The 21,610-nt window shown below is 45.0% G+C and overlaps 1 protein-coding gene across 1 annotated transcript in view; it reads left to right on the top strand.

Moving 5' to 3' along the window:
• Positions 1-21,610, top strand: part of LOC111159787 (anoctamin 2) — a 329,770-nt gene that overhangs the window by 289,782 nt on the left and 18,378 nt on the right. Inside the window, exon 20 of the mRNA XM_022522388.1 lies at positions 3,796-3,941. Coding sequence (XP_022378096.1) covers positions 3,796-3,941 — 146 coding nt within the window. The remainder of the gene's footprint in view (positions 1-3,795; positions 3,942-21,610) is intronic.

Raw genomic sequence — 21,610 nt, 5'->3', positions numbered from 1 at the left:
CTGCTAGATCACCTCATTAAACACATCAGATGTCATGTTTTTGCCTGCAGACCATCCTCTGGGAATCTTCATTCTCCTGTTCAAACCAAAACTGTTTGTTCACTAAACCTTCTACATAGCTACCAATCCAGTTAGATCCAACACTTCCTTTTTCTAGTGGATTTCTTGTTTGCTGGATTCCACTGTTTCCTTTCTTGCTTTATATCCTTGGTTGGTGAAATTCAGCCTCCCAGAACTTAATGAGGGTGGATGCCTAGAAGGATATCTTTATTAAAACCTTGCACGGTTTACATTTCTTTATTCTGCCCTTGCACTTGATGTATAATTTGGCTGGGTATAAAATCTCTTGCTAAAAATAATTTACCTTCTCAATATTAATAATTTTTTCTAATACTTTCTAGTGTCAAGGGCTGATGTTGAGAGTTCTATTTTTTTGTTTCCAAATAAATTTTAGAGAATCTGCCTCTCTGAACATGGAAGCTTTTATTCCTAGAGTGGTGAAAGCTCACGATGACGGGCTTTGGTGGAAGTCCTTTTTCTTAGCATTATCCTGAGTAGGTCCTTCCAATCAGACAATGCATATCTTTCGGCTCTGGGATATTTTATTGTATTGCCTTGTACTTTCCTTACAGTTTTCTCTGTCTTCTCTTTCTGATTAAATGTTGGAGTTGCTAGACTGATTAATTTTATCTTTTCCTTCTTGTCCATTTTTTGTCTTTTCTAATTTTTCTGCGAGTTTATTGATTTTTTAACTTCCTATCATTTTATTGGATTTATTGCAGATCTAAATTTCCCCAGCTCATTTTTCCCTCTGAATAAACTTTTTACTCCTGCTGGTATTGGGAAAATAGTAGTGACCTGGGAAATATGGGTAGACAGAGACACTAGGGTCTGCTCTTCCTTAAAGAGTGCACTGACCAATCACTATTGCCTGCCTTTGACGATACCTGGTGCCTGAAATTCCTGAGCCCTTCTGAGATTGCAGCATGAGTTGGCTTGCTTTTCTTTGCTGTATTTCCCTGTAGGGACTTGGTATTCAGCCATCATGGCTTTACTAACCCCTTTATCTACTGTCTGTCTTCCAAGATATTTATTAATATCTCTCATACCCTGTTGTACTCATGACTCTTTTCTTTAACCTTGTGGTTTTAGACATTTTAAAATTCATTCACTGTCATTTTAGTAGCATTTCAGAAGTGGAAGGGATATATGTATGTGCTCAATTTTCCATATTTAATTAAAACCACTGATTATCCTTTACTAAAGATTTGGCCAAGTTTTCTGATTACTGGTATCTCTAGCAGAAGTCTCAATTTGAATTTTAATTCTGGACCTCCCTTTCATCCATTCTTCCCTCTCTCTCCTTTTGCTTTATTTCTTTTCTTCTCTCTCTCTCTCTCCTTTATTTTTTTTCTTCACGTCTCCTTCTGTCTTGACCTGCAGGCAGGGTCTCAGCCAGTCCATCATTTAGGAATGGCTTCCATTGTTATAATATGCTCCTGACACTATTTGGCTTCAGAAACTTGAGGCTCTTCCTAGGTTTTTCTTAATTTATTATTATCACAGAATTACTGTTTGCTTTTTATCATGAAATATTGCATTTTACTGCTACTCCTATGGATCTCAACTCATTCTTTAAATCCTTCTGTGATGGTGATGATGATGATGATGATGATGATGCTTCTGTGATGGTGATGTGATGATGATGATGATGGTGGTGGTGGTGATAGTGATGGTGGTGGTAGTGATGACAAGAACAAGGATAAGCCCTAAGTTAAGCATGTTACATAGATTATCTCCTTTAACTGACCCTAAGGACTAGTTAATATTTATTTTCTCATAGATAAGAAAATTAAAGCTTATGGAGTTTTGTTTTTTTAAAGATTTTATTTATTTATTTGGCAGACTGAGAGACAGTGAGAGAGGAAACACAAACAGGAGGAGTGGTAGAGGGAGAAGCAGGCTCTCTGCTGAACAGGGAGCCCGATGTTGGGATTGATCCTCGGACCCTGGGATCATGAGCTGAGCCAAAGGCAGATGCTCAACGACTGAGCCACCCAGGTACCCCAAAGTTTATGGAGTTTTAATAGCCTGGCCCAGAAAATACACCTGGTGAGCTGTGAAAGTGGGTCTTAAGTAATTATTTTCTGCCATCAAAGATCAGACTTTCCCCCACTACACTACACCACTATACCCCATTTTCTTGATAGCAAATGGTATTATTACACTGGACACTGATCAAAACATTATTTAGATTTCCACTAACTGTCAGGAGCATATTATAACAATGGAAGCCATACCTAAATGATATTGCGAATGCTTTTCTGGAAATAGCTGCATAGAGGTTAGATGATCCCATGTGGGCAATGTGGGGGGAATTCCTGCATTGGATGGAGCATGGACTTCAAAATCCCTTTAACTCTTCAAGTCTGTGATTCTGACTGTTCTGCTATTAATTTTCCTCCCAACTATTTCCTAGAAGCTTTCTTCTAGATTGATCAGAAGAACTGGTACTTTATTCCTTTACCTAATTTCATTCTCTGTGATGGTGTATCATATACCATGAGGACTATATCCTCAGGCATATTTTAGCATTTAATTTTTTAAGATTTTATTTATTTTTTTTGAGAGAGAGAGAGAGAAAGAATGAGCTGAAGGAAGGTCAGAGGGAGAAACAGGCTCTCACTGAGCAGGGAGTCCGATATGGGGCTTGATCCTGGGACTCCAGAATCATGACCTGAGCCAAAGGCAGATGCTTAATCAACTGAGCCACCCAGGTGCCCCATATTTTAGCATTTAGTATTAAAAGTTATTATCTATTGAATGCTTACTGTGTCCAGATATTATGCTAAGGATCGTATTATAAACATCATTTCACTTGTTGACTAGTCTACTTGAGCTGCCATCACAAAATATCATAGACTGTGTGGCATAAGCAACAGAGACTTTTGTTTGCCTCCAGAGCTGTGAGTAAACTCATTCCTGTTGTTTAAACAACAAACAACCCTGACAGGTACTGATTCTCACAGTTTGGGAGGCTGGAAAGTCCAAGACCAAGGACTGGCAGAGTTTGGTTTCTAATGAAGGCCGCCTTCCTGGATTGCAGATATCCATCTTCTTACTGTGTCCCCCCTGATAGTGGAGAGAGGAAGATCACTGTCTCTTCCTTTTCTTATAAGGCTGCCAATCCTATTGGATTAGGACCCCAGTTTTATGACCTCACTTAATCACCTCCTAAAAGTCCTGTTGTCCCCAAATGCAGTCACATCTGGGATTAGCCCTTCAACATATGAAACTTGGGGGGATTCATTTCAACCCGTAGGAGTGGTAGACAACATTTAGGTTGGCTTTGATGGAAATATGTTGCTGTTCATGTTATTAAGACCCGAAAACGTTTGAGCTGGGAGGAGAGCATCTTTCTAGTGCTCTCTAGACATCCTCTCTTCCTCACGAAGAGGGTAGATAGATCACCTATTGGACAATAGTGTGGTCTCAGCATTTGGCAAGAAGGGCCAACTGTCTTGTTGCTTCTTAAACAGTAGGAAGAGTTCAGTTTCTTTGGGTTTAAAGAAACTGGACCCTTTGTGGGGGGAACTTTTCATCATCCTGTTAAAAAACCTCATGTTGTCTTAGAGAGAAAAGTAGTCTTTTTAGTGTCCCTCCCTCTCTGTCCTTGGAGCAGAGATGACTTTAGTGTCAAAAAGCCTTATTTTGTTGTTGTTGTTTTCTCCTTCAGTCTCTAGAACTAACTTTGTCTGCCAGAGGCTTTTGATGACCGGTCCATTTCTTTCCCAGGAAACTAAAGAAATTATTTCGGAAGCTGAAAGATGAGACGGAACCAGGAGAAACTGATTCTGCCCACTCAAAGCATCCAGAGCAGTGGGACCTAGACTACAGCTTGGAGCCGTACACTGGACTGACTCCAGAATACATGGAGATGAGTAAGATCCTATAATTTTTCCTCCTACTTAGGGGAGGTTGACATGGGGGTTCTGCATGGAGGTCTGCAGGGAAAGGGGTTAGGGAAATGATGGGGGCAGTGTCTGCATCTTCTTGGGCTTCATGGCTACACAGTGTCACTTTCAGTGCCACATGGGAGTGATGAGGGTAGGTCAGAAGGAACCCTGGAATGAGAACCAGGAACAACTCTATTACTACCTTGACACTAGGGTGATATACTCTTCTCCTTGGCCTTCTTCTCATCTATGAAGTGAGAAGTTTGGTCTCTCAGGTCCTTTCCCATGGTTTCTGTCATTGATAAATGTGAAATAGTGAAAGGGAAAGAATGAAACTTGAAATTTAAAAATGGACATTCCATTAAGGAAGAGTAAAGTAATCCTAAGACACTCAGGCCAAGGATACAGACATCTTTGACATGGAAAATATTCTACTCAGGTGGGGCTGGGTAAAGTGTCAGGTTTTTTCTTCAGAAGTTGGGATGTTTTGTGTAGGGGAAGAGAGGTAGATTTCTAGTTATAGAGACTCTTGCTGTTTTTGGCAAAGGCTGGAAAGCAGGAGCACATGTAGTACAGGCTCGTGGAACACAGTCATTTCACATGTAGGTTAAAAGCTGTGAGTTCTCCTTCATAAGTGTACTAACTTAGATTAGCAGCCTTCAAGCTCTTGGTTGCTTGGGGCTAGTCCTGACCTTTTACTGGGGTGGATATTTGAGAATCGTCTTCACAAAATTTGGAACTAATGAATTAAAAATATAGGACCAAGAGGTCAGCCACATCGTCTCAGCATTTACTCAATCTAGAATGTGTGAAGAAACGTCAGTCAGATCCCTCAGAAGAATTACTCGGTATTCTATCTTTGGGCATATCATTGTGTTCTCGTAGTGGCTCCTGCCTCCTCTGGTTCGTCACTTGTATAGGGCCCCCCAATGCCTCTCTGTGCACCAGGTCCCCTGCTTGTTACTTCTCATGGACATTTCCCCCTCTTCTGTTCATAAGAACGTGTGAATGTGAAGGGTAGAGGAATGGACAAAGTCTAGAGTAGATGGCTATAAAAGGTCTGTTCTAGTCCTGGGGTTCTAGAATTCTGGGCAAAATCAGTACTTTGTAATCTTACATAAACTCACCCGAGTAGGAACAATCATTATATCTGCTTCAGGAACAACAGGCTAGGACCCAGTTCAGGTAAATGTGTAGTACCTTCGTCTAAGTGCTACTGACCGTGGACCCCTGTCTGGCCCTGAACCAGGTGTTTACACAGAGGTGATCGCTCATACTCCAGTTGCCACTCCTCTGTGTCTCCATCCTGTCAGGCAGAAGTTGCTGCCAGCGGTTGAGGCTTCCACTGGGGAAGGGGCTTACCTTAAAAATCCCTGGGCTCTGTCTCCCAATGCCTACTCTCTAACCCCAGTCCCCCACTCCCACCCCCACCCTTCCCCCAGTGGTCCATGCAGGTTTTTCTGGCCTGTCTGCCTGTCTGTCCAGATAGCTGGCTATTTCCAGGCTTCCTCATTTTTGGGTCCTTAAGAGCAGAGACACTTGAGCCCTGGGTTCAAATCCTGACTCTGTGACCAGCTATTTGGACAGCTTTGGGTAAGTGGCTAACTTTTATGTGTCTCAATTTGCTTTAGCTATAAATAAATAAATAAAATAATTAATAATAATAATAATATCTACCTCATGGGATTGTTGTATTTAATGAATTAGTATTTGCAAAGTGCAAGAAGAGTGTCTAGCACATTTAAAAGCTGTGTCGAGTACTGCTGTTTCTCTCAGTGGTCTTGAGGTGCCAGGAAAGCAGAACGTAGGGATATATGGCCAGTCTGCCAGCCACCGTAGCACTGAACGGACACCCACTATGAGTTCAGACTTGGGCACTCTACAAAGTAATGAGAAGAGGAAAAAAACCCGAGAACTAGACTTAGTGGCTTCGGGAAGACGTTCATACTCCAATTTTGTAGAGAAATTCGTTCTGTAGATTAAACAAAACATACACGCCTACACACACACACACAGACACACACACATGCAACTCTTTACAGGCTATCAGGGAACAAATAAACCATGTAATAGAAAGTTTGAAAATAGAGAAAAGAAGGGAGCAGGTCTCCCAAACTTACTTCATTTCAGCCCAATTTTTATTAGCATTTTGGTGCCGTTTTTTTCTTAGACCCTTTTTGTTATATATATGATTTTAATACAAAGTTGTAATCATATGCACACATTTCTTGCTCCTTTTCCAGTTAGTATTAGATGAGTATTTCCAAGTTGTCGTATGATATTCAAAATTAAGAGCTGCATGATAAATGATCCTTCTAATAAATGTACCATAGTTGATTTGCTGATTCTCCAGTGAAGCCCATTGGAGGCTCATTTTCCGATTCTTCCCATATTTTAATGATCTAATATATACTGTCTTAATGCATATAATCTTTCCCATATTTACTAATGATTCCCCAAGGTAGATTTTTACAGATATGATTGCTAGATTGAAGGTATGACCATTGGATAGTTCTTGTTTTATTTTACTAAAATGCTTTCTAAAAGTATTAGACCAATTCACCCAGCCACAGGCAATGTATTAAATACTCTTCCAGTGAATACAGATTATTTAGTATCCTGACATAATGTGATGTGAAGGGATTAACAGTGTACAGTAGGCTTGGGATTCTCAGCCTGTGGTCACCTCATTCCACCTTGTTGATTTGAATACTCCAGACTCCTCCTTTAAGACTTGGCCTTTTACCGCGCTTCCTCTGTGAAGTCCTCCTAGACCAGGCCCCATTCCTCCTAAGAGGATCATTATTTGTTTTTTTGTCCCAGCATTATGTATGATACACACACTGATGGTGTATCCTTCTGAATTATGGTAATATTGCTCACATATCTGTTTTTCTGCAGACCCAGTCTCTCAGATAATAAAGAGCAGTGTGTACCAATCATGGCTTATTCATTTCCATGTCCTCCATGACCCAGCACATTTACTGGCACATGATAAATACTCACTGTGTCCAATAAACAAAGATGAGTAAATGAATGCTTTATTAGTTAATGAAGGAAGGTTTCTTAACAGAAGTAAGTGTTTACCAACTTTAAGTGGCAAATGAAGGATCATCTTCAAAGTGGGGCTTGGTTGATGCTGGGTCAAGGATGTTTTAAAGAGATTTGTAGAGTAGATAGAAGGTTGGACTTGATCCCCAAGGTCCCTTTAGATTCTTTTTGTCTACATATTAGTGATAAGAGTAAGGGAGGGCATTTCAAGGAAAAGGACTCACAAGGTCATTCAGTTTGCTGGCCATGAGTAAGTGTTGCTGAAGCAAATGGTGGATTTTTGGGTAGGGAGGGTTTGGTTGAAGGTCTGGTAGGTTAATGGTGAACCCTGATGATCAGACAAGTTTATGTTTCATATCAGGCCATAGGGAGCAGTTGTAAAATCTTGGCCAGTGTTGTAACTGTGTTTCCCTATAGGAAACAGGCAGCAAGTACAGAGAGGGGGTAGTAAGACAAAGGAAGGAAAAAGAAACAGAGGAGCTTTCATTGACTCATTATTTCATTCATCAAACACTTACTAAGCATGTAAGGGGAGGAACAAGTTTGGAGACCAGGACAGAGTCAACCGTTCAGAATGATATTGATTCAGTCCACAATTCAACTGATACTCATTCAGTCTTCTGTGGAAGAGGAAGCCAAATCACACATGGCTTTTCCCAGCTGAGTTCCACAGACACTCACTCCCAGAATTCTTTAGGTCATTAATTTTTTTAAAGATTTTATTTATGTATTTATTTATTTCAGAGAGAGAGAGAGAGTGAGCGAGCACAAGTAGGCAGAGCGGCAGGCAGAGGGAAAGGGAGAAATAGGCTCCCCGCTGAGCAGAGAGCCCGACCTGGGGTTGGATCCCAGGACCCTGAAATCATGACCTGAGCCAAAGGCAGAGGCTTAACAGACTGAGCCACCCAGGTGCCCCTCTTTAGGCCAGTTTGCTAAGCTATCAGTCATTTTAGAGACATGACTATTTTATTTCATATTTTATATAAGTGCATGGACTATGTTTCTAAGTTAGGTTCCTTTCATTCCTTTTGCCTCTGGAATATCCTCTTCACCCTGGGAGGGAGTATTTGCTCCCATGTACAATCAAAGTTTGGGCTGCACACTAAACTCTACCAAATATTACTCGGCCTAGTAGTGTAGACTAAGTGAGTATAGGGGTAGGCTCTGGAGTCAAACTACCCGGCTTCTAGTCCCAAGCCTGCACTGGCTAGTTACATGACTCTGGGCTTGATGCATAAAGTCAGCCAGGCTTGGTTTCCTCATCTAGAAAGCAGATTGGATGATAATAGCACCTACCTTACAAAACGGTTCTGAGAAGTAGGTCATGGATATAGAGTAGTTAAAAACCAGTGCTTGGTACATGTAGGCTATCCGTGAATATGACCTGCCCCTCTTCTCGTCAAGAGTCCAATCTCTTTCCTTTTAATCTAGGAATTGGCTGAAAATAGTCTGAAGCCCAGGTCACCTAGGCAGCTTAGTCGTTTAAGTGTCCGACTCTCGGCTTCCACTCAGGTTGTGACGTCAGAGTCGTGAGATCGAGCCCTCAGACTCACAGAGAGTCTGCTTGAGATTCCCCCCCTCTCCCCTTGCCCCTTCAGCCAACCCCCACCCAACTCACTCATGCTCCTTCATTCTCTGTCTCTCTCAAAGAAAGAAGGAGAAAGTAAGGAATAAATAAATAAAATCTTAAAAAACAAAAAACAAAAACAAAAACAAACCCACACAACAGTCTGAAGCACTCAGTGTAGTGAGCCCTGGATGTTCTTCCCAACTCTCGAGTGTGTTGATAGACTGAAGGTACCAGACTCCAAAGCAAATCTAAGAATCCCACTCAGACTCCTGAGATGTAAACACTCCAAGATGTTTGTCTTTTCAGAGAATTCTAAGCCCTTAGGGCTCTATTTGTAAGTCTGGCATCTCAGATGGGCTCTTTTGTCATCTGTTTATCTAAAACCCACAAGCTTTTGTTCCTCCAGTCATCTAAAAAATAATCACTTTTGTCTTCCTGATTCAGAAGTTCAGTTATCCTCCTTCAAGCCTTCCTCCAGCTTCTTGAATATAGCCCCAGTTTTGAGGCCCTTAATGTGGGCAACAAGACACATTTCTTCTGTAATTCACATAGTCATTAGAGGAAGTCTCATTTTTCTTGGTCATGAGTTTACATCTTGTCAAACTTTAATAGAAGGGGGGATGCATTGTGCTTGCAAATGTATATATTCATTCACTTGGAGTGAAGGCCAGATCACGACCTTGGAGGGCCAAGGGCTATCCATCCCCCACTGTTGTCTAGATGCATCAACCAAGACCTATGAGTGTCAACCAATGGGTGGAAATGTGTGGGGCAGGTCTGCTCAGAGACCAGGGTTGCAACACCCTCCTGAAATTGCAAATTTGAACTTCTGGGTTCAGGAGTTGCATCCCAGAAATGGCATCCAGCATGTCTGCTCCCAAGACTCCTCTCTGACTTTGCATCAACTCCAGCTGGGGAGAGGCCTGCTCAGTATGATCCAGAATCCTTTTTATCCATGGCTCCTTACATCACTGGTTTTACAATTTTGCATTCCCACTCAAGCCCTCACGGTTCCTCCTTTTTCTTCTTCTTCCTCTTTTTAATTTTTTAAATTAATTTTTAAAATATTTTGCTTATTAATTTGAGAGAGAGAGAGCATGAACAAGAGGAAGGGCAGAGGCAGAGGGAGCAGCATACTCCCTGCTGACCAGGGAGCCTGACCTGGGGCTCGATCCCAGGACCCCAGGATCATGACCTGAGTAGAAGTCAGACGCTTAACTGACCAAGCCACCCAGGCACCCCTCTTCTTTTTTATTATTGTGTGTGTTCCCCAGGCTGTCCTTTTCATCTCCATGGCTTATTTATTTTATAACCAGAAGTGCTTACCTCCTTTGCATGACTGCAGACATCCTAACTTGCCCCCTGCTTCCTTTCCCCCTTCCTTTCTCCATTTCCTTCTCACTTTTTAAAAACGGCTTTTCTAAAATGCAGTCCAGAGTACGTTTTCTTTTCTACAGAAAATCCTTCAACATGACTGACTTCCCTTAAGTTAAAGTTCAAATATCCTGCAGGGCGTAGCTTCCAAGGTCACCCAGGAGCAGGCTCTGCGAATGCGCACCTGTTTGTCTCCTGCTTCCGGGGCTGGATTTGCCGGTGCTGGTCTGTCTGCCTGCAGCAAGTTCTTGCTGAGTCGCTCAGGCTCAGACATGTCTCCGGGAAGCAGTTTTGGGTTCTTCCACTGACAGTTCTTCTCAGCCCCCCAACCTGCTTCGGTAGAGGAAAAAATGTGAGTGTTTGAGGGCAGAAGACCCCCTTATTCCTACCTAGTCTCAACGGGCACAATTTCTGGAATGTAGTAAGACCCCAATAAAATGTTTCTTTTTTTTTTTTTTTTCTTAAGATTTATTTATGTTTGAGAGGGAGAGAGCACGAGCAGGTGGGGCAGAGGGAGAGAGAGAGAGAGAGAATCTCAAGCAGACTCCCCACTGAACATGGAGCCATATGCGGGGCTCGATCTCATGACCCTGAGATCAGGACCTGAGCTGAAACCAAGAGTTGGAAGCTTAATCGACTGTACCCCCCGGGCACCCCCAGTAAAACTTTTCTTGAATGAATGGCACTTTAGCTCCCTTCCTTCAGTGGCAGAGAAAGAGAAGCCTCACTTCTTTCTGTCCCATGATAGTTGGGCTGGCCTCCCTTTTCACTCTGGACATAATTTAGATATATTTTTTATAGGCAGCAGTTTTCATCTCCCAAGACCGAAGTAAACCATGTTTATGATCAGGGCTTGCCTCAAAGAACAGTCCCTGCTGGCTTCAATTTGCTCCTTTGCCCTCGGGGATCAGGTCATCAGCGGAAGTAGACAGAGTGGAATGCTGTCCCTCAGACTCGGATTTAAGCTCAACTCCGATTTCACGTCTCCCTCCGCAGTGGCCCCATCCTGGCCCTCCCCAAGGGTACTGCTAGATCAGGACCTGCGCCAGGCACCGGGTCCACAGAGGCAACGAGTGGGACCCAGGCCTTCAGGACCTTAGGGGCTAGCGGCAGATAGAGGGGGCAGTTACAAGCAAGGGCCTCGTGGTCATAAAACAAAAACAAAACAAAACAAAATGCAGCTAACGGCGCTTTCTTCGGAGAGGCTGGGCCCTGAAAGCTTCCGTTTGACTGAGTAGAGGTGTGTACAGAGGATTGTCCATTCTCTTCCACCCTTGCTGTCATTGCCCCTCACCAAACTGCCTTCAGTTTCGGAACCCATGTACTGAGGCAGAGCAAACTCTGGCCTGGAAACAAGAGCTTCCTTATCCAGCCTCCCCCTCAGGCTTGTTTTGAGGCATTAGACAAGGCCAGGAGGAGACTCCGTCCCTGGGGAGACATTTCTCAATCCTCTGCCTGGAGACTCTGCTCCTGGGACCCTCCTGCGTTCCTGACCATAGGGATGCTTCACGGCCCACCAGGCCCCAAGAACATCGCTGTTCCTTCACATTTCTGTCTCCACACACCTCCAGGGGGTTTGATCTTGCCTCGGGAATATCTCTGGAAGCTGCTGCTTCTGCTCAGTCTCTGAACCTCTTGAACCTGGTGCTTTGCCTAGCACACCCTCAACACAGCCCCTTGCAACCACCACCATCTTGCTACTGCCCTGTTTATGATTTCCAGCATTAGCCTTGGTCTTAGCATCCATTGTTCAAAGACTTCCAGGGTTCCCCTATCTTTACCAAGGCCCTGTGGGACATTCTTTCAAGGTATGGAACCCTAGGCCTCTTTACACACCCTTGGTCCAGCCAAAATGGACCCTAGTGATTTCTCACCCGCAGCCTCCCTTTCACTTCTTTCCTGTCTGACACTCCCTAGCCACCTTGCCCTGGAACTCCCTGGACCTTCTCATTCTGGTGTCACCTCCTCCCCAAAGCCTCTCCCTTCCCATGTTCTCTCCTCCTTTCCCCTCCCACCTCCCCCATTCCTTAGGATTTTAGCTGCCCCCACCCCCACCCCAGGATTTTGGACAAGCTGCCTCCTAAGACAGGGACGCCTCTGATAGCTCTTGGTAGCTAACGTCCTGGGGGTGGGTTCCTGGAACCACAGGGCCTAGGCTGGCCCACCACCACACTAGCACTGAACACACACCAAGGAGCCCCATGAAGGAGTGACTGAAGACAGGAGGGTATCCCTTCTCTGGCTCTCCTTTCTCTTATCAGCCCATATCTTACTTAGGCTGAAACATCTCTCTTCCAGCAGGGCTGCAGTCAGTTCTCCATAGGAATTGACTGATAATCCAGTGGGTGGTTTACCAAGAAGGAGGTTAGCGCTGTTTCTCTTTCGCTACCCTCCTCCTCCTTTCCTGTCCCCCCCTCGCCCCTCTTTCCCTTTGCTTGTGCCTTCTGCCCTCCCCCAACTCAGCCTATCATGTATTCTGTTCCTGTGAGTAAGCCAGGGAAGTAAGAGAAAGTGTAACATGAACCCTTCCATGCTGCTCTCAGGTAGCAGCCCTGGGAAATAGCTTGCGTGGGGGGGGTGGGGAGAAGACTGAAGTCCACGACTGTCAGAACCTTGTTGGGGGCGACAGTTTCTGCCATCCCTGGGGATGACTGAGGTTTGGTGGTAGTAATCCTATCACTGCTTCTGATTCCTCCTCACCTCTGTCTTCACAGCAAGCCCTTTTGTCTTCAGATGATCACTGCAGGGCAGAGCAAGGAATCTGTCCCCTTCCAGTCTTCACAGGGTGTCTGTCAGATGGGAAGTGGGTATGAATCCAGCTCTGCCTTTATCCAGAAGTGTGGCCCTGAGCACATCAAAGCATCTCTCTGGGCCTCACTCTCCTCCTTGACGTGGTAGGGCCGTAGACCAGAGGGGGATCTTTCCTTGCGGAGGTGTGACCCACGGGTCTGTGGTCAAAACCAGCTGCGGAATCGGTCACAGGTCAGGTGCCGCTACTAACGGTCATGTAGTTTAAAAATATAAGGTAAAGCAGAGTCCACGCCACCCTCACTCTCTCACATTTCTAGATTATTTTCGAGTGGGAGAGCAGGAGAGGTTTCAGCACGCACAGAACCTGGCCGCCGCAGGGGGACTGAATGGTGCACATAACCGTTTGTCACTGATGTCTTGACAAGAATTAAGACTTGCAAACCACTGGACCAGGCAACCTCCAGGGGGGTCTTCCAGTGCTGGCACCCCAGTTCACACATCCGGCTAGACGTGCACCCTGAGGCCAAGAGGCACAGGGAGTGATACAAGGCGCTTAACGTTGCCCTAAAGGCTCATTAGTGAAACTGAGGCTAGAGCCCCTTTCCAGATCTCCAGATCGTTGCACAAGAGACTTTCATCAGGACCCACAGGAACTTGGGCTTTCGTGGAGGGATAGGGGTAGAGGGAGCTTTCCTCTTTCCTTCTCAACAGGCTAGACCTCCCGATTCCAGAAAGACCCTTGTCTTGGGCTTTGAACAAAAAGGAGAGCAGTGAAACCAAAGCTGCCCACTCCCTCTGGTGTGCCTGACATGGTGATCCGCTGCACGCTCAGCTGTCAGCTTCCTTTCCCGTGATCCCCAGGACCACCCATGCAGACAGGAAGTGCACTGAGCCCACTCTGAGCCTGTCAGTTGTAATGGTGAGGCAGGTCATCAGTTGAGGGAGGCAGCAGGGAGAGATGTATTATATTTACATTTTTCTAAATTGAGCTGGAACCAGGGCCCAGGGCCCAGCAGGCATGGGGGAGGGGTCCTGAGGTGAAGGGGAAGCTGGGAGTTGGGGGTGGGGCTGGGAGTCAGCCCGTGGAGGGGGCGCTGGCTGGCGGTAGGGAGCTACCTCTGGGCAGCACTGCAGCACCAGGTGGTGGGGATGGGCTGGCCCCAGACAAAGAGAAACCTGAGAGTGAGGGATTAAGCTGGAGAAACCTGTGAGGGGGAGCAGCAAGCTTTCGAGGGAATCTCCAATATCAAACCCTTTTCCTGAAGCGCTTACTAAGGGGGACTTCAAGGGTAGTCCCCCACCCTCACCGCTGAGGAAAGGAAAGAATGCTCGCCCAAGAGCAGGCCATGACATTAATCATCACTGTCCCCAACCCCAAAATGAGGCTTCAGAGCTTTTTGGCCACAGGCCCCTCACAGCCCCATCGTGGAGTTTTCCCCAGGGCCTGATGGGAGGAAATTCTTCAGTTGCTTTAAGGGTTGCAAGTGTAGTTGTCTGACACTGACGGCGGTTTGGTTGTTACAGAGAGGAATTTGGCATAAGAAGGTAGGCCTGAATTTAATTCTGTAAGTTCCAAAGGAATCTCTTAATCAAGTTTTGTTACCATTTTAGCAGGTAAATAAGTGATACAATGAAACACCAGTAGCCTGTGTTCATGTTCATGAAATTGGGAAGGGAGCTTCTCAAGGGCAGGATCTGTGTCTTATTCATTCATAATACCTAACCACAGGGCCTGGCATACAGTAGGTGCTTAATAAATGTTTCAAGAAGAAAAAGGAAGAATAAAGAATGAAAGAGGTGATCCTATAGCGAGGACCTTGAAGACAAAGTGACGGTTGGACTCTACAGCCATCTCTGTTCACCAGAGCTCTCCGGACACCCTGGCTGTGTTGATTTAGCTGGGAAAGTCTACTGCTTGACTTCCCCCTAGCCGGGGGCCAAGATGCCTTATTTTCAAGTGCTTGTAATGAAGAAATGCTATCCTTTCAAAGGCAGGTCTCCTACAGCAATACAAATTGGTAGGTTTGTCCCATCATCTGGGTGGTTTAGGCAAAGTATCCCATGTAATAGTCAGCTGCTGCTATGGTAAAGCTTCATAACAAATAGCCCAAAGTCTCAGTGACTTGCCACTGAGACAGAGAATAGAAAGCAATGGAAAGAGCTGGCTGCAGACATCAGAGTGTCTTCCCTGGGTAACAATCAGGTAAAGGTAGCCACTTATTAAAGAAAGAGTAGAAAGGTTTGGATAGAGCAGTGACTCCGATGACACCCAAGATCCCTTTCCTATTCTGATATCCTTTCTCTGGTCATGGGTGGTGGGGACCACACTGGGTAATTTCCAAGTTCCCAACAGACCAGACATACAAATCTAGTCCCAAGGGTGCCTTAGATGTAAGTGATGAAATATTCCAGAGTATCTGTACAGTCATCAGCACTGAAGCCCAAATATTCTTTCATAGAACTCCAAGATTGTATGCTACAAGGCAATGGCTCAAAGAGCCAGGAAATTCCTTTCCCTGAGCCATCCTGTTTATACAAACTGAGTCATCTCACTGGATAATCAGGCACCTGCCGTCTTCTCCAAATGGCATTTAAACACAGTTCAGGCAGTATCCAGGGTCTCATTCCAGTATTTCTGGAAAGTAGGGCGAGTCACAGGTCATTTCTCTCTCTCTCTTTCTCTCTCTCTCTGTCATTCTCTCCCTGCCACCCCCTCCCTTTTTTTTTTGCTTTTGGAGCATACATTGCTTATCATTTAACATGCTAGGAGTCCCTCTCCCCATACCTACTTAAGAGAAAAGGCCACAGTATGTCTGGATACCATACCCCTCGAGGTTCTACGGAAAGCTCCTGACATGCAGGAGATGCCCAGGAGTGCTTGTGAAATGAGTGGATGAGTAAGTGGAAGGCAGTCTTTAAGATTAAAACTTACTGAGACCTCCGTTGCTTTCCCATTTCTCTTCTAGCTGTAATAGCCCGGAAGCTCAGAGTGCGCTCTCTTGCTCAGCCACAGCCCCAGCATGGGTCCTTGGAATTTGCACATTTGTTTCTTCCTCCTTTCCCTGTCGTTTCCTTTTTGTCTAAAATTCTGTAAACCTAATTTGTGTTCTTTTTATTGACTTTTCTACAGCCCTTTGAGAAGATGAAAGGGCAAAGGAATAAAGGAAACAAAGGTTCTCAGTCATGATTTGTTGCTTGAGAACTTCTTTCTGGTCATGCTTACTTTCATTGTCCTTCCACCTCACTGGCTGTGTTACCGCAGCCCAAATAGGTAGATGAGAGGACGGACAGACGGATGGATGGATGGATGGATGGATGGGAGGAAGGAATGAATAACTGGTCTTCGCATTCCCATTTTGCAGGTGGATAAAGTAAACAAGAGTGAGTAAGCCAGGTCATTCATCTGTTCACAATAAACATTTACTGGGAAGTCACTAAGCTGTTCTCTGAAAATCAGAAGTAAATCAGTAGATCTCATCCCTCAATTCTCTCTAGTTTTAATAAGCTGAATTAGGGGGCACCTGGGTGGCTCAGATTGTTAAGCATCTGCCTTCGGCTCAGGTCATGATCTCAGGATCCTGGGATCGAGCCCCACATCAGGCTCCCTACTCAGTGGGGAGCCTGTTTCTCCCTCTCCCTCTGCATCTCCCCCTGCTTGTACTCTCTCTGTCTCTCTCTCTCTCTCAAATAAACAAATCTTTAAAAAAAAAGAAGAAGCTGAACTGGGTCCACTGATACAAGGTTTTTGAGGCAGCACAAATGCAGTCAGATAGCAGCAGTGACACGGAAAACAGCAGGGACTGTCCAACGCACCAGCCACAGAAGACGTGTGAGCAAAGATGCTTTGGAGAGTGAAAATATCAGTACAGATTGCTGGTTAGTTATCCGACGGGAAGATTAGAAATTAGATTGGAGAAGATCCAATAAAGGAAACCCAAGAGATATGAAAGCAGCTAGGGAGGGGGATGGACACTGTCGCATCAGGGCTGAGTATTTTCCTTTTTGTGTGGTGAAAGGACATGGAATTTGGGTGACATCAGAAGCTGTCTTTGTTTCCCAGCTTCATCAGTTGTTAGGTCTGTGGCCCTGGGAAAATTATTTTACCTCTCTGAGACTCAGCTTTCTTACTTGAAAATGGAAATAATAATACTTGACACTGAAGATTGTTTTTATGACCAGAGAGCATGCATCCTACGCTGGTAGATGTGTAGGAAATGCCAGCTGAGGTTCCGTGAAGACTGAGCATTGGAGTTTTGCTTAGAGACTATGGAAGGGGAGCGATGGGCAGATTTTTCCAGAAGACCATAGTGTCCAAGCCTTCAAGCTCCCTGTGTCTGAGAGCCACATTCTCCTGCCCTTTGCTGTGGTCATCAGCAGGGTTCATCCCAGAAGGCTCCCATGGCCCCAGCCTCTGTTCCCAAGGTAGAGAAGAGGGCTGCATATGGACTGGTCTGCATCGTACTGTCAACTTACATTCTGCTGTCCAAACTAGACTCTGAATTATTGAGTAGCAGGAACTCTCAGAAATCACTGGACCTTCTTCCTCCATCTGGAGAAACTAGTGTTTCACTGTTCATGTGGTGAAAAAGTGGAGACTGGCTCTCCCTTAATCACAAAGAAATGAAGAGAGTATGCCTTGCCTATCTGTCCCAATGTTGCATTTGTATGCAGTGAACTCTTAATATTTACGCTGTTCCTTCCAGCCTGTTCCTTCCTGTTGTGACTTCCAGAGTTTCTGAATTGAGCCCCATCCACTGTATAAACCCCAAGTGACTCCATACAGAAGGAGAGGAATTCCACCTGCTATCTTTATGTCCTAAGTAGTTTGTTTGGAAATTTGGATCCATGGTTTTCATGACAGATCTTAACTACCAGCCATACAGCCAACCTTCAAATGCTTTCTTTTCTTTTTTTTTTTTTTTCCAAATCCAGATTACTTTATTTTTGTTTTTTTTTTTTAATTTTCTTGTGTTATGTTAATTACCATGAAAGACATCATTAGCTTTTGATGCAGTGTTCCAAGATTCACTATCGTGCCCTCCTTTTGCTTTGCTCTTCAAGTCAAGCACAATGGTTGTGAAGCTTTATGGATCTGCTGGTGAATGTGAATTATTCCTGCCCCAGTGCTCCGGGAGTGCTGCTGTTAGAGGTCTAACTCTCTGACACCAGCAGGGTCTGTCCACATGTCCACCTTCTCCACTGTGCACTGTGAGCTCTTGGGAGGATGGCACAGTAATTTGTTCATCTTCATTTCCTAGCAACAGACATGGTGTCCAGCATATAGAATGTGCTCAATAAATGATTGTTGGATGGATGAACGAATGGTGACTGATGGACACTGAGAACCTTCTTAAATTCTTTCAGCACTTTTAATTGTTTTCCTAAGCAGTAGAGGCCCATGCTCACGCCCTCATTATCTCTTCCTGTTTAACGATCAACCGACACTTGGCAATTCCTTTTTACACCGATACCCTCTGTGCTGAGCCCAGTTGGCTTCCCTTGCCCTCAGGGGACAGGCATCACTGGGTACAGCCTTGAAATAAGGGCTGACAAAATAAACAGTGATGACCTTCCCTTGCTCTATTTTCACATAAGTGTTTATATTAAGGGACTGTTTCTAGCTGAATCTTTGAGAAGACCAACTCACATCACCAAGTCCCTTACTTATTTCCTTGCATTGCTTGTTAGTGGTTCAAGAAAAGGAGGATTCTTGAGCCCACAGTTTGTCATCCCCTTAAGAAGACTGTGTTGCTGGGGCACCTGGGTGGCTCAGTGAGTTAGGCCTCTGCCTTCAGCTCAGGTCATGATCTCAGGGTCCTGTGATCGAGCCCTGCATTGGGCTCTCTGCTCGGCGGGGAGCCTGCTTCCCCCTCTCTCTCTGCCTGCCTCTCTGCCTACTTAGGATCTCTCTCTGTGTGTCAAATAAATGGGTGGAATCTTTAAAAAAAAAAAAAGAAGAAGAAGACTTGTGTTGCTTTTACTAAGCTATAGAAAGTTAAGGGAAAAAAACACTATGATGATTTTCATTAGATTTAGACTCTCCTGACTGGTTTTATGCTCACTTTCTTCCAAGTCTTCCATGCAAGTTATAGCACTGAGAACTGCCATGTCAAGATGTCAGCATTTCATGTCCCATCTCTCTTCACCATCACTGAGTCCCATGATTTCCCTTCACACAGTTGAGTTGACCTCTTTTTGTATCTGTTTTGTGTTTACAGCTGGTGAAAATAATAACCTTATATTTATGAACCAACTAACCTCTGAACACCTGCTGTGGGATAGGCACCACACAAAATTGTGAGGACTCAGAAAATAATTTGTTATGTCCATGGTCCCCTGGGGCTCCCCATCTAGGGACTGAGTCGAGTAGACCAGTAGAGCTATGTATGCAAGGCATGATGGGAGTGAGTAGGGGAGGTGACTGTAGCACTTACTTCTGCCTGGGCAAGGTGGTGGGACTAGGGTGGAAAAGGTTCTTTATTAAGAAGGTTAGGTTTGAGTCAGACCTAAAAATGCAGATTATAATTCATTCAGCACATGAGAAGAGGATGAAAATTAGAGCAGCACAGATAGTAGAAGTATGTATGAAGGCTTAGAAATATGGAAAACATGATGAGTTTGAAATGGTTTTTTGAAATGGTTGGAAAGCAGGCAGAGTTGGTCTCCAAGCATACCAGCTAAATATTAGCCCTGAGCTCAGAGCATGGGTGGGAAGGAGATGTGTTTGGAAAAATAAATTCGGGTTAGATCACAAAGTCTTGAATGTCACAACCCTGTGTGTGTGAGTGTGCATGCATACGGGCATATGTGTGATGGGAAGGTGGATATTTTCACTGAAGAATTTTAAATTAATGAGTAAAAACTGTGCTCTTCCATAGATTCTGGAAGATCAAGAGCTCTTCCATAAATCCTGGCTAATCTCTTCTACCTGATGCACTGTTTTTCTTCCTGAAGTAGATTATCTTGGAATGTCCTTGCTGGAAGCCATCTTGTTCAGTTTAACCCACTCCTCCTTGTTATTTTAACCTAAGCCCAGGTAACGAAGGCCAAGATTTTAATTGTCTCCAGCGTCAGGCAGTATAGGGCTAGTGTTGATTTGAGAAGGTGCTGGACAGGGAGAGGAGAAAAGCAATGGACTTTGTGCCTTGGAGTGTTTCCAGTCTTTGTGCTTCCCTCCCAGCATTGTTGGAGCTCCTTACTGCAGGCTTTGTAAAGGTTTAGCTGAAAATCAACTTACGGATTCCTGCCTAATTGGCTTGGCCAGGTTTAATCTGTTACTGGTCAAGCCAAGCTGGCTTCTATTACGTAGTGCACAGAGGGTTCCCGGCGACGTTCTTATCCTAATGCAGCCTGGCTGTTTGTAGAAGTCAATCTTGGTGTTGGTGAAGGCCAGTATCGTTGTGTCCTCTGAAGTGAACCCAGAAGGATGCCCATCTGATACAGCCTTTAGGCCTTTGATTTGAAAGAAAAAGTCTTGGATTTGGCATGTGTATGTTAGAGGGTTAGAGTTTTATATTTTTCTCCTCCCCCAGATAAAACAAAGCTTCCTATTTGATTCTGCCTCTTTGGGCTGATTCCTGGAAATGTGCAGTGTGCCCTGTCCAAGCAGGCAGCCCCTGCCGCTTAGGACATCTGCAGAGAGGGGTCCTCATGGCCTAGGGTACCCTGCGGAACATCAGAGTGGGAATGGGGGTGTCCTGTCACTGCAGGCCCAGCACCATGGGCCTTTCCTGAGCCCAACCCCTTGAGGTCATACAGGGCTGGACATAGGCTTCCATGGCAAGGAGAAAATAAGAACCGTGTCATGGCTTTGGGGTAATTCAGGCGCACTGTGAGCATCGAGCCACCACTGAAAGTCGTTTATGTTGACCCAGGAGAGACCAAAGGGAGCCTGTAGGTCTGGAGAGTTTATGAAGGTAAAAAAAACAAATCACCAGGGCAACCCCAGGGAGAGGGCTCATCTCTCCCCTGGAGATCACATGAAGAAAAGGAGAGTGAGGGCACAGTCCTATTTTCTTATTTCCTGGAAGACCCTGGGTGTCCGCGTGCCATTTGCACAAGTGTGGTGATGGCGTGCTATGTACATTGACAGCCGCTCAGAAGTAACCTGTCCCTTCCTCCCCTGCCAGTCTCCCTGCCAGGCCCTTGTGGGGGCTTTGGAGGGTTTGCACGGTTTTGCTCGAGGAAGTAACTACCAAAAAGAAGAACACTTGCCCTGTAGAACTGAACTCATTAGAATCAAGAAGGCCAACTTAGAAGTCCACAAATAAAGACACATTCATACATATACTTAAATACAGACATGTATTTTAAAGGTTGTAGAAAACTAGTCTAACATCTGTTTTGCTTTCCTTGTTAATTCTGTCCCCTCCACCCCCCCTGCCCCCACCCCTACCCCTGACTCTAAAGTGAATTCCTCAGCAAAGCCTGATTTAAAAGATGCTGGAGACCCTGCATTTTGAACTGGCTCCCAGAGCTTGTTTTTAAAGATTTCCCCTCCCGCTCCCCACCGCCCCAACCCCTTCAGCCAGCCAGCTTGGCAGGCATCCTTCCAAGGTCCCAACCTTGACAAATCTGCGCCTTCTGGTGATCTTGCCACCAACTGACACCTGCCAGTCCCCTGGGGCCGGCTGAGAACCTGCTGGGCATCAAGGACCACACGGAGACGGACAAGAGCAAAAACCCACAACTGTGGGCCCAAGCAAACTGCCAGATCAAAAGCAGTTCCACGCAGGTTTTCTTTCTCGAAACTTCTACTGCCACGGGGCATATCCCTCTGTGAACGTTTTCTATTTTATTATTATTTTTTTTTAGTTTAGATCCTGGGTTTTCATTCTTTATTTGAATATTCTAGAATCTTGAAGCTTGTCCAAGAGAATGAGAATCAGAGCATCATTACAGATCAGAC

The sequence above is a fragment of the Enhydra lutris genome, unplaced genomic scaffold (genome assembly GCF_002288905.1).
Source record: "Enhydra lutris kenyoni isolate GAN:26980312 unplaced genomic scaffold, ASM228890v2 scaffoldscaffold69, whole genome shotgun sequence".
Taxonomy (NCBI): Eukaryota; Metazoa; Chordata; class Mammalia; order Carnivora; family Mustelidae; genus Enhydra; species Enhydra lutris.
Note: the sequence above shows the minus strand (reverse complement) of the source record. Positions and strands in the feature narration are given on the sequence as shown.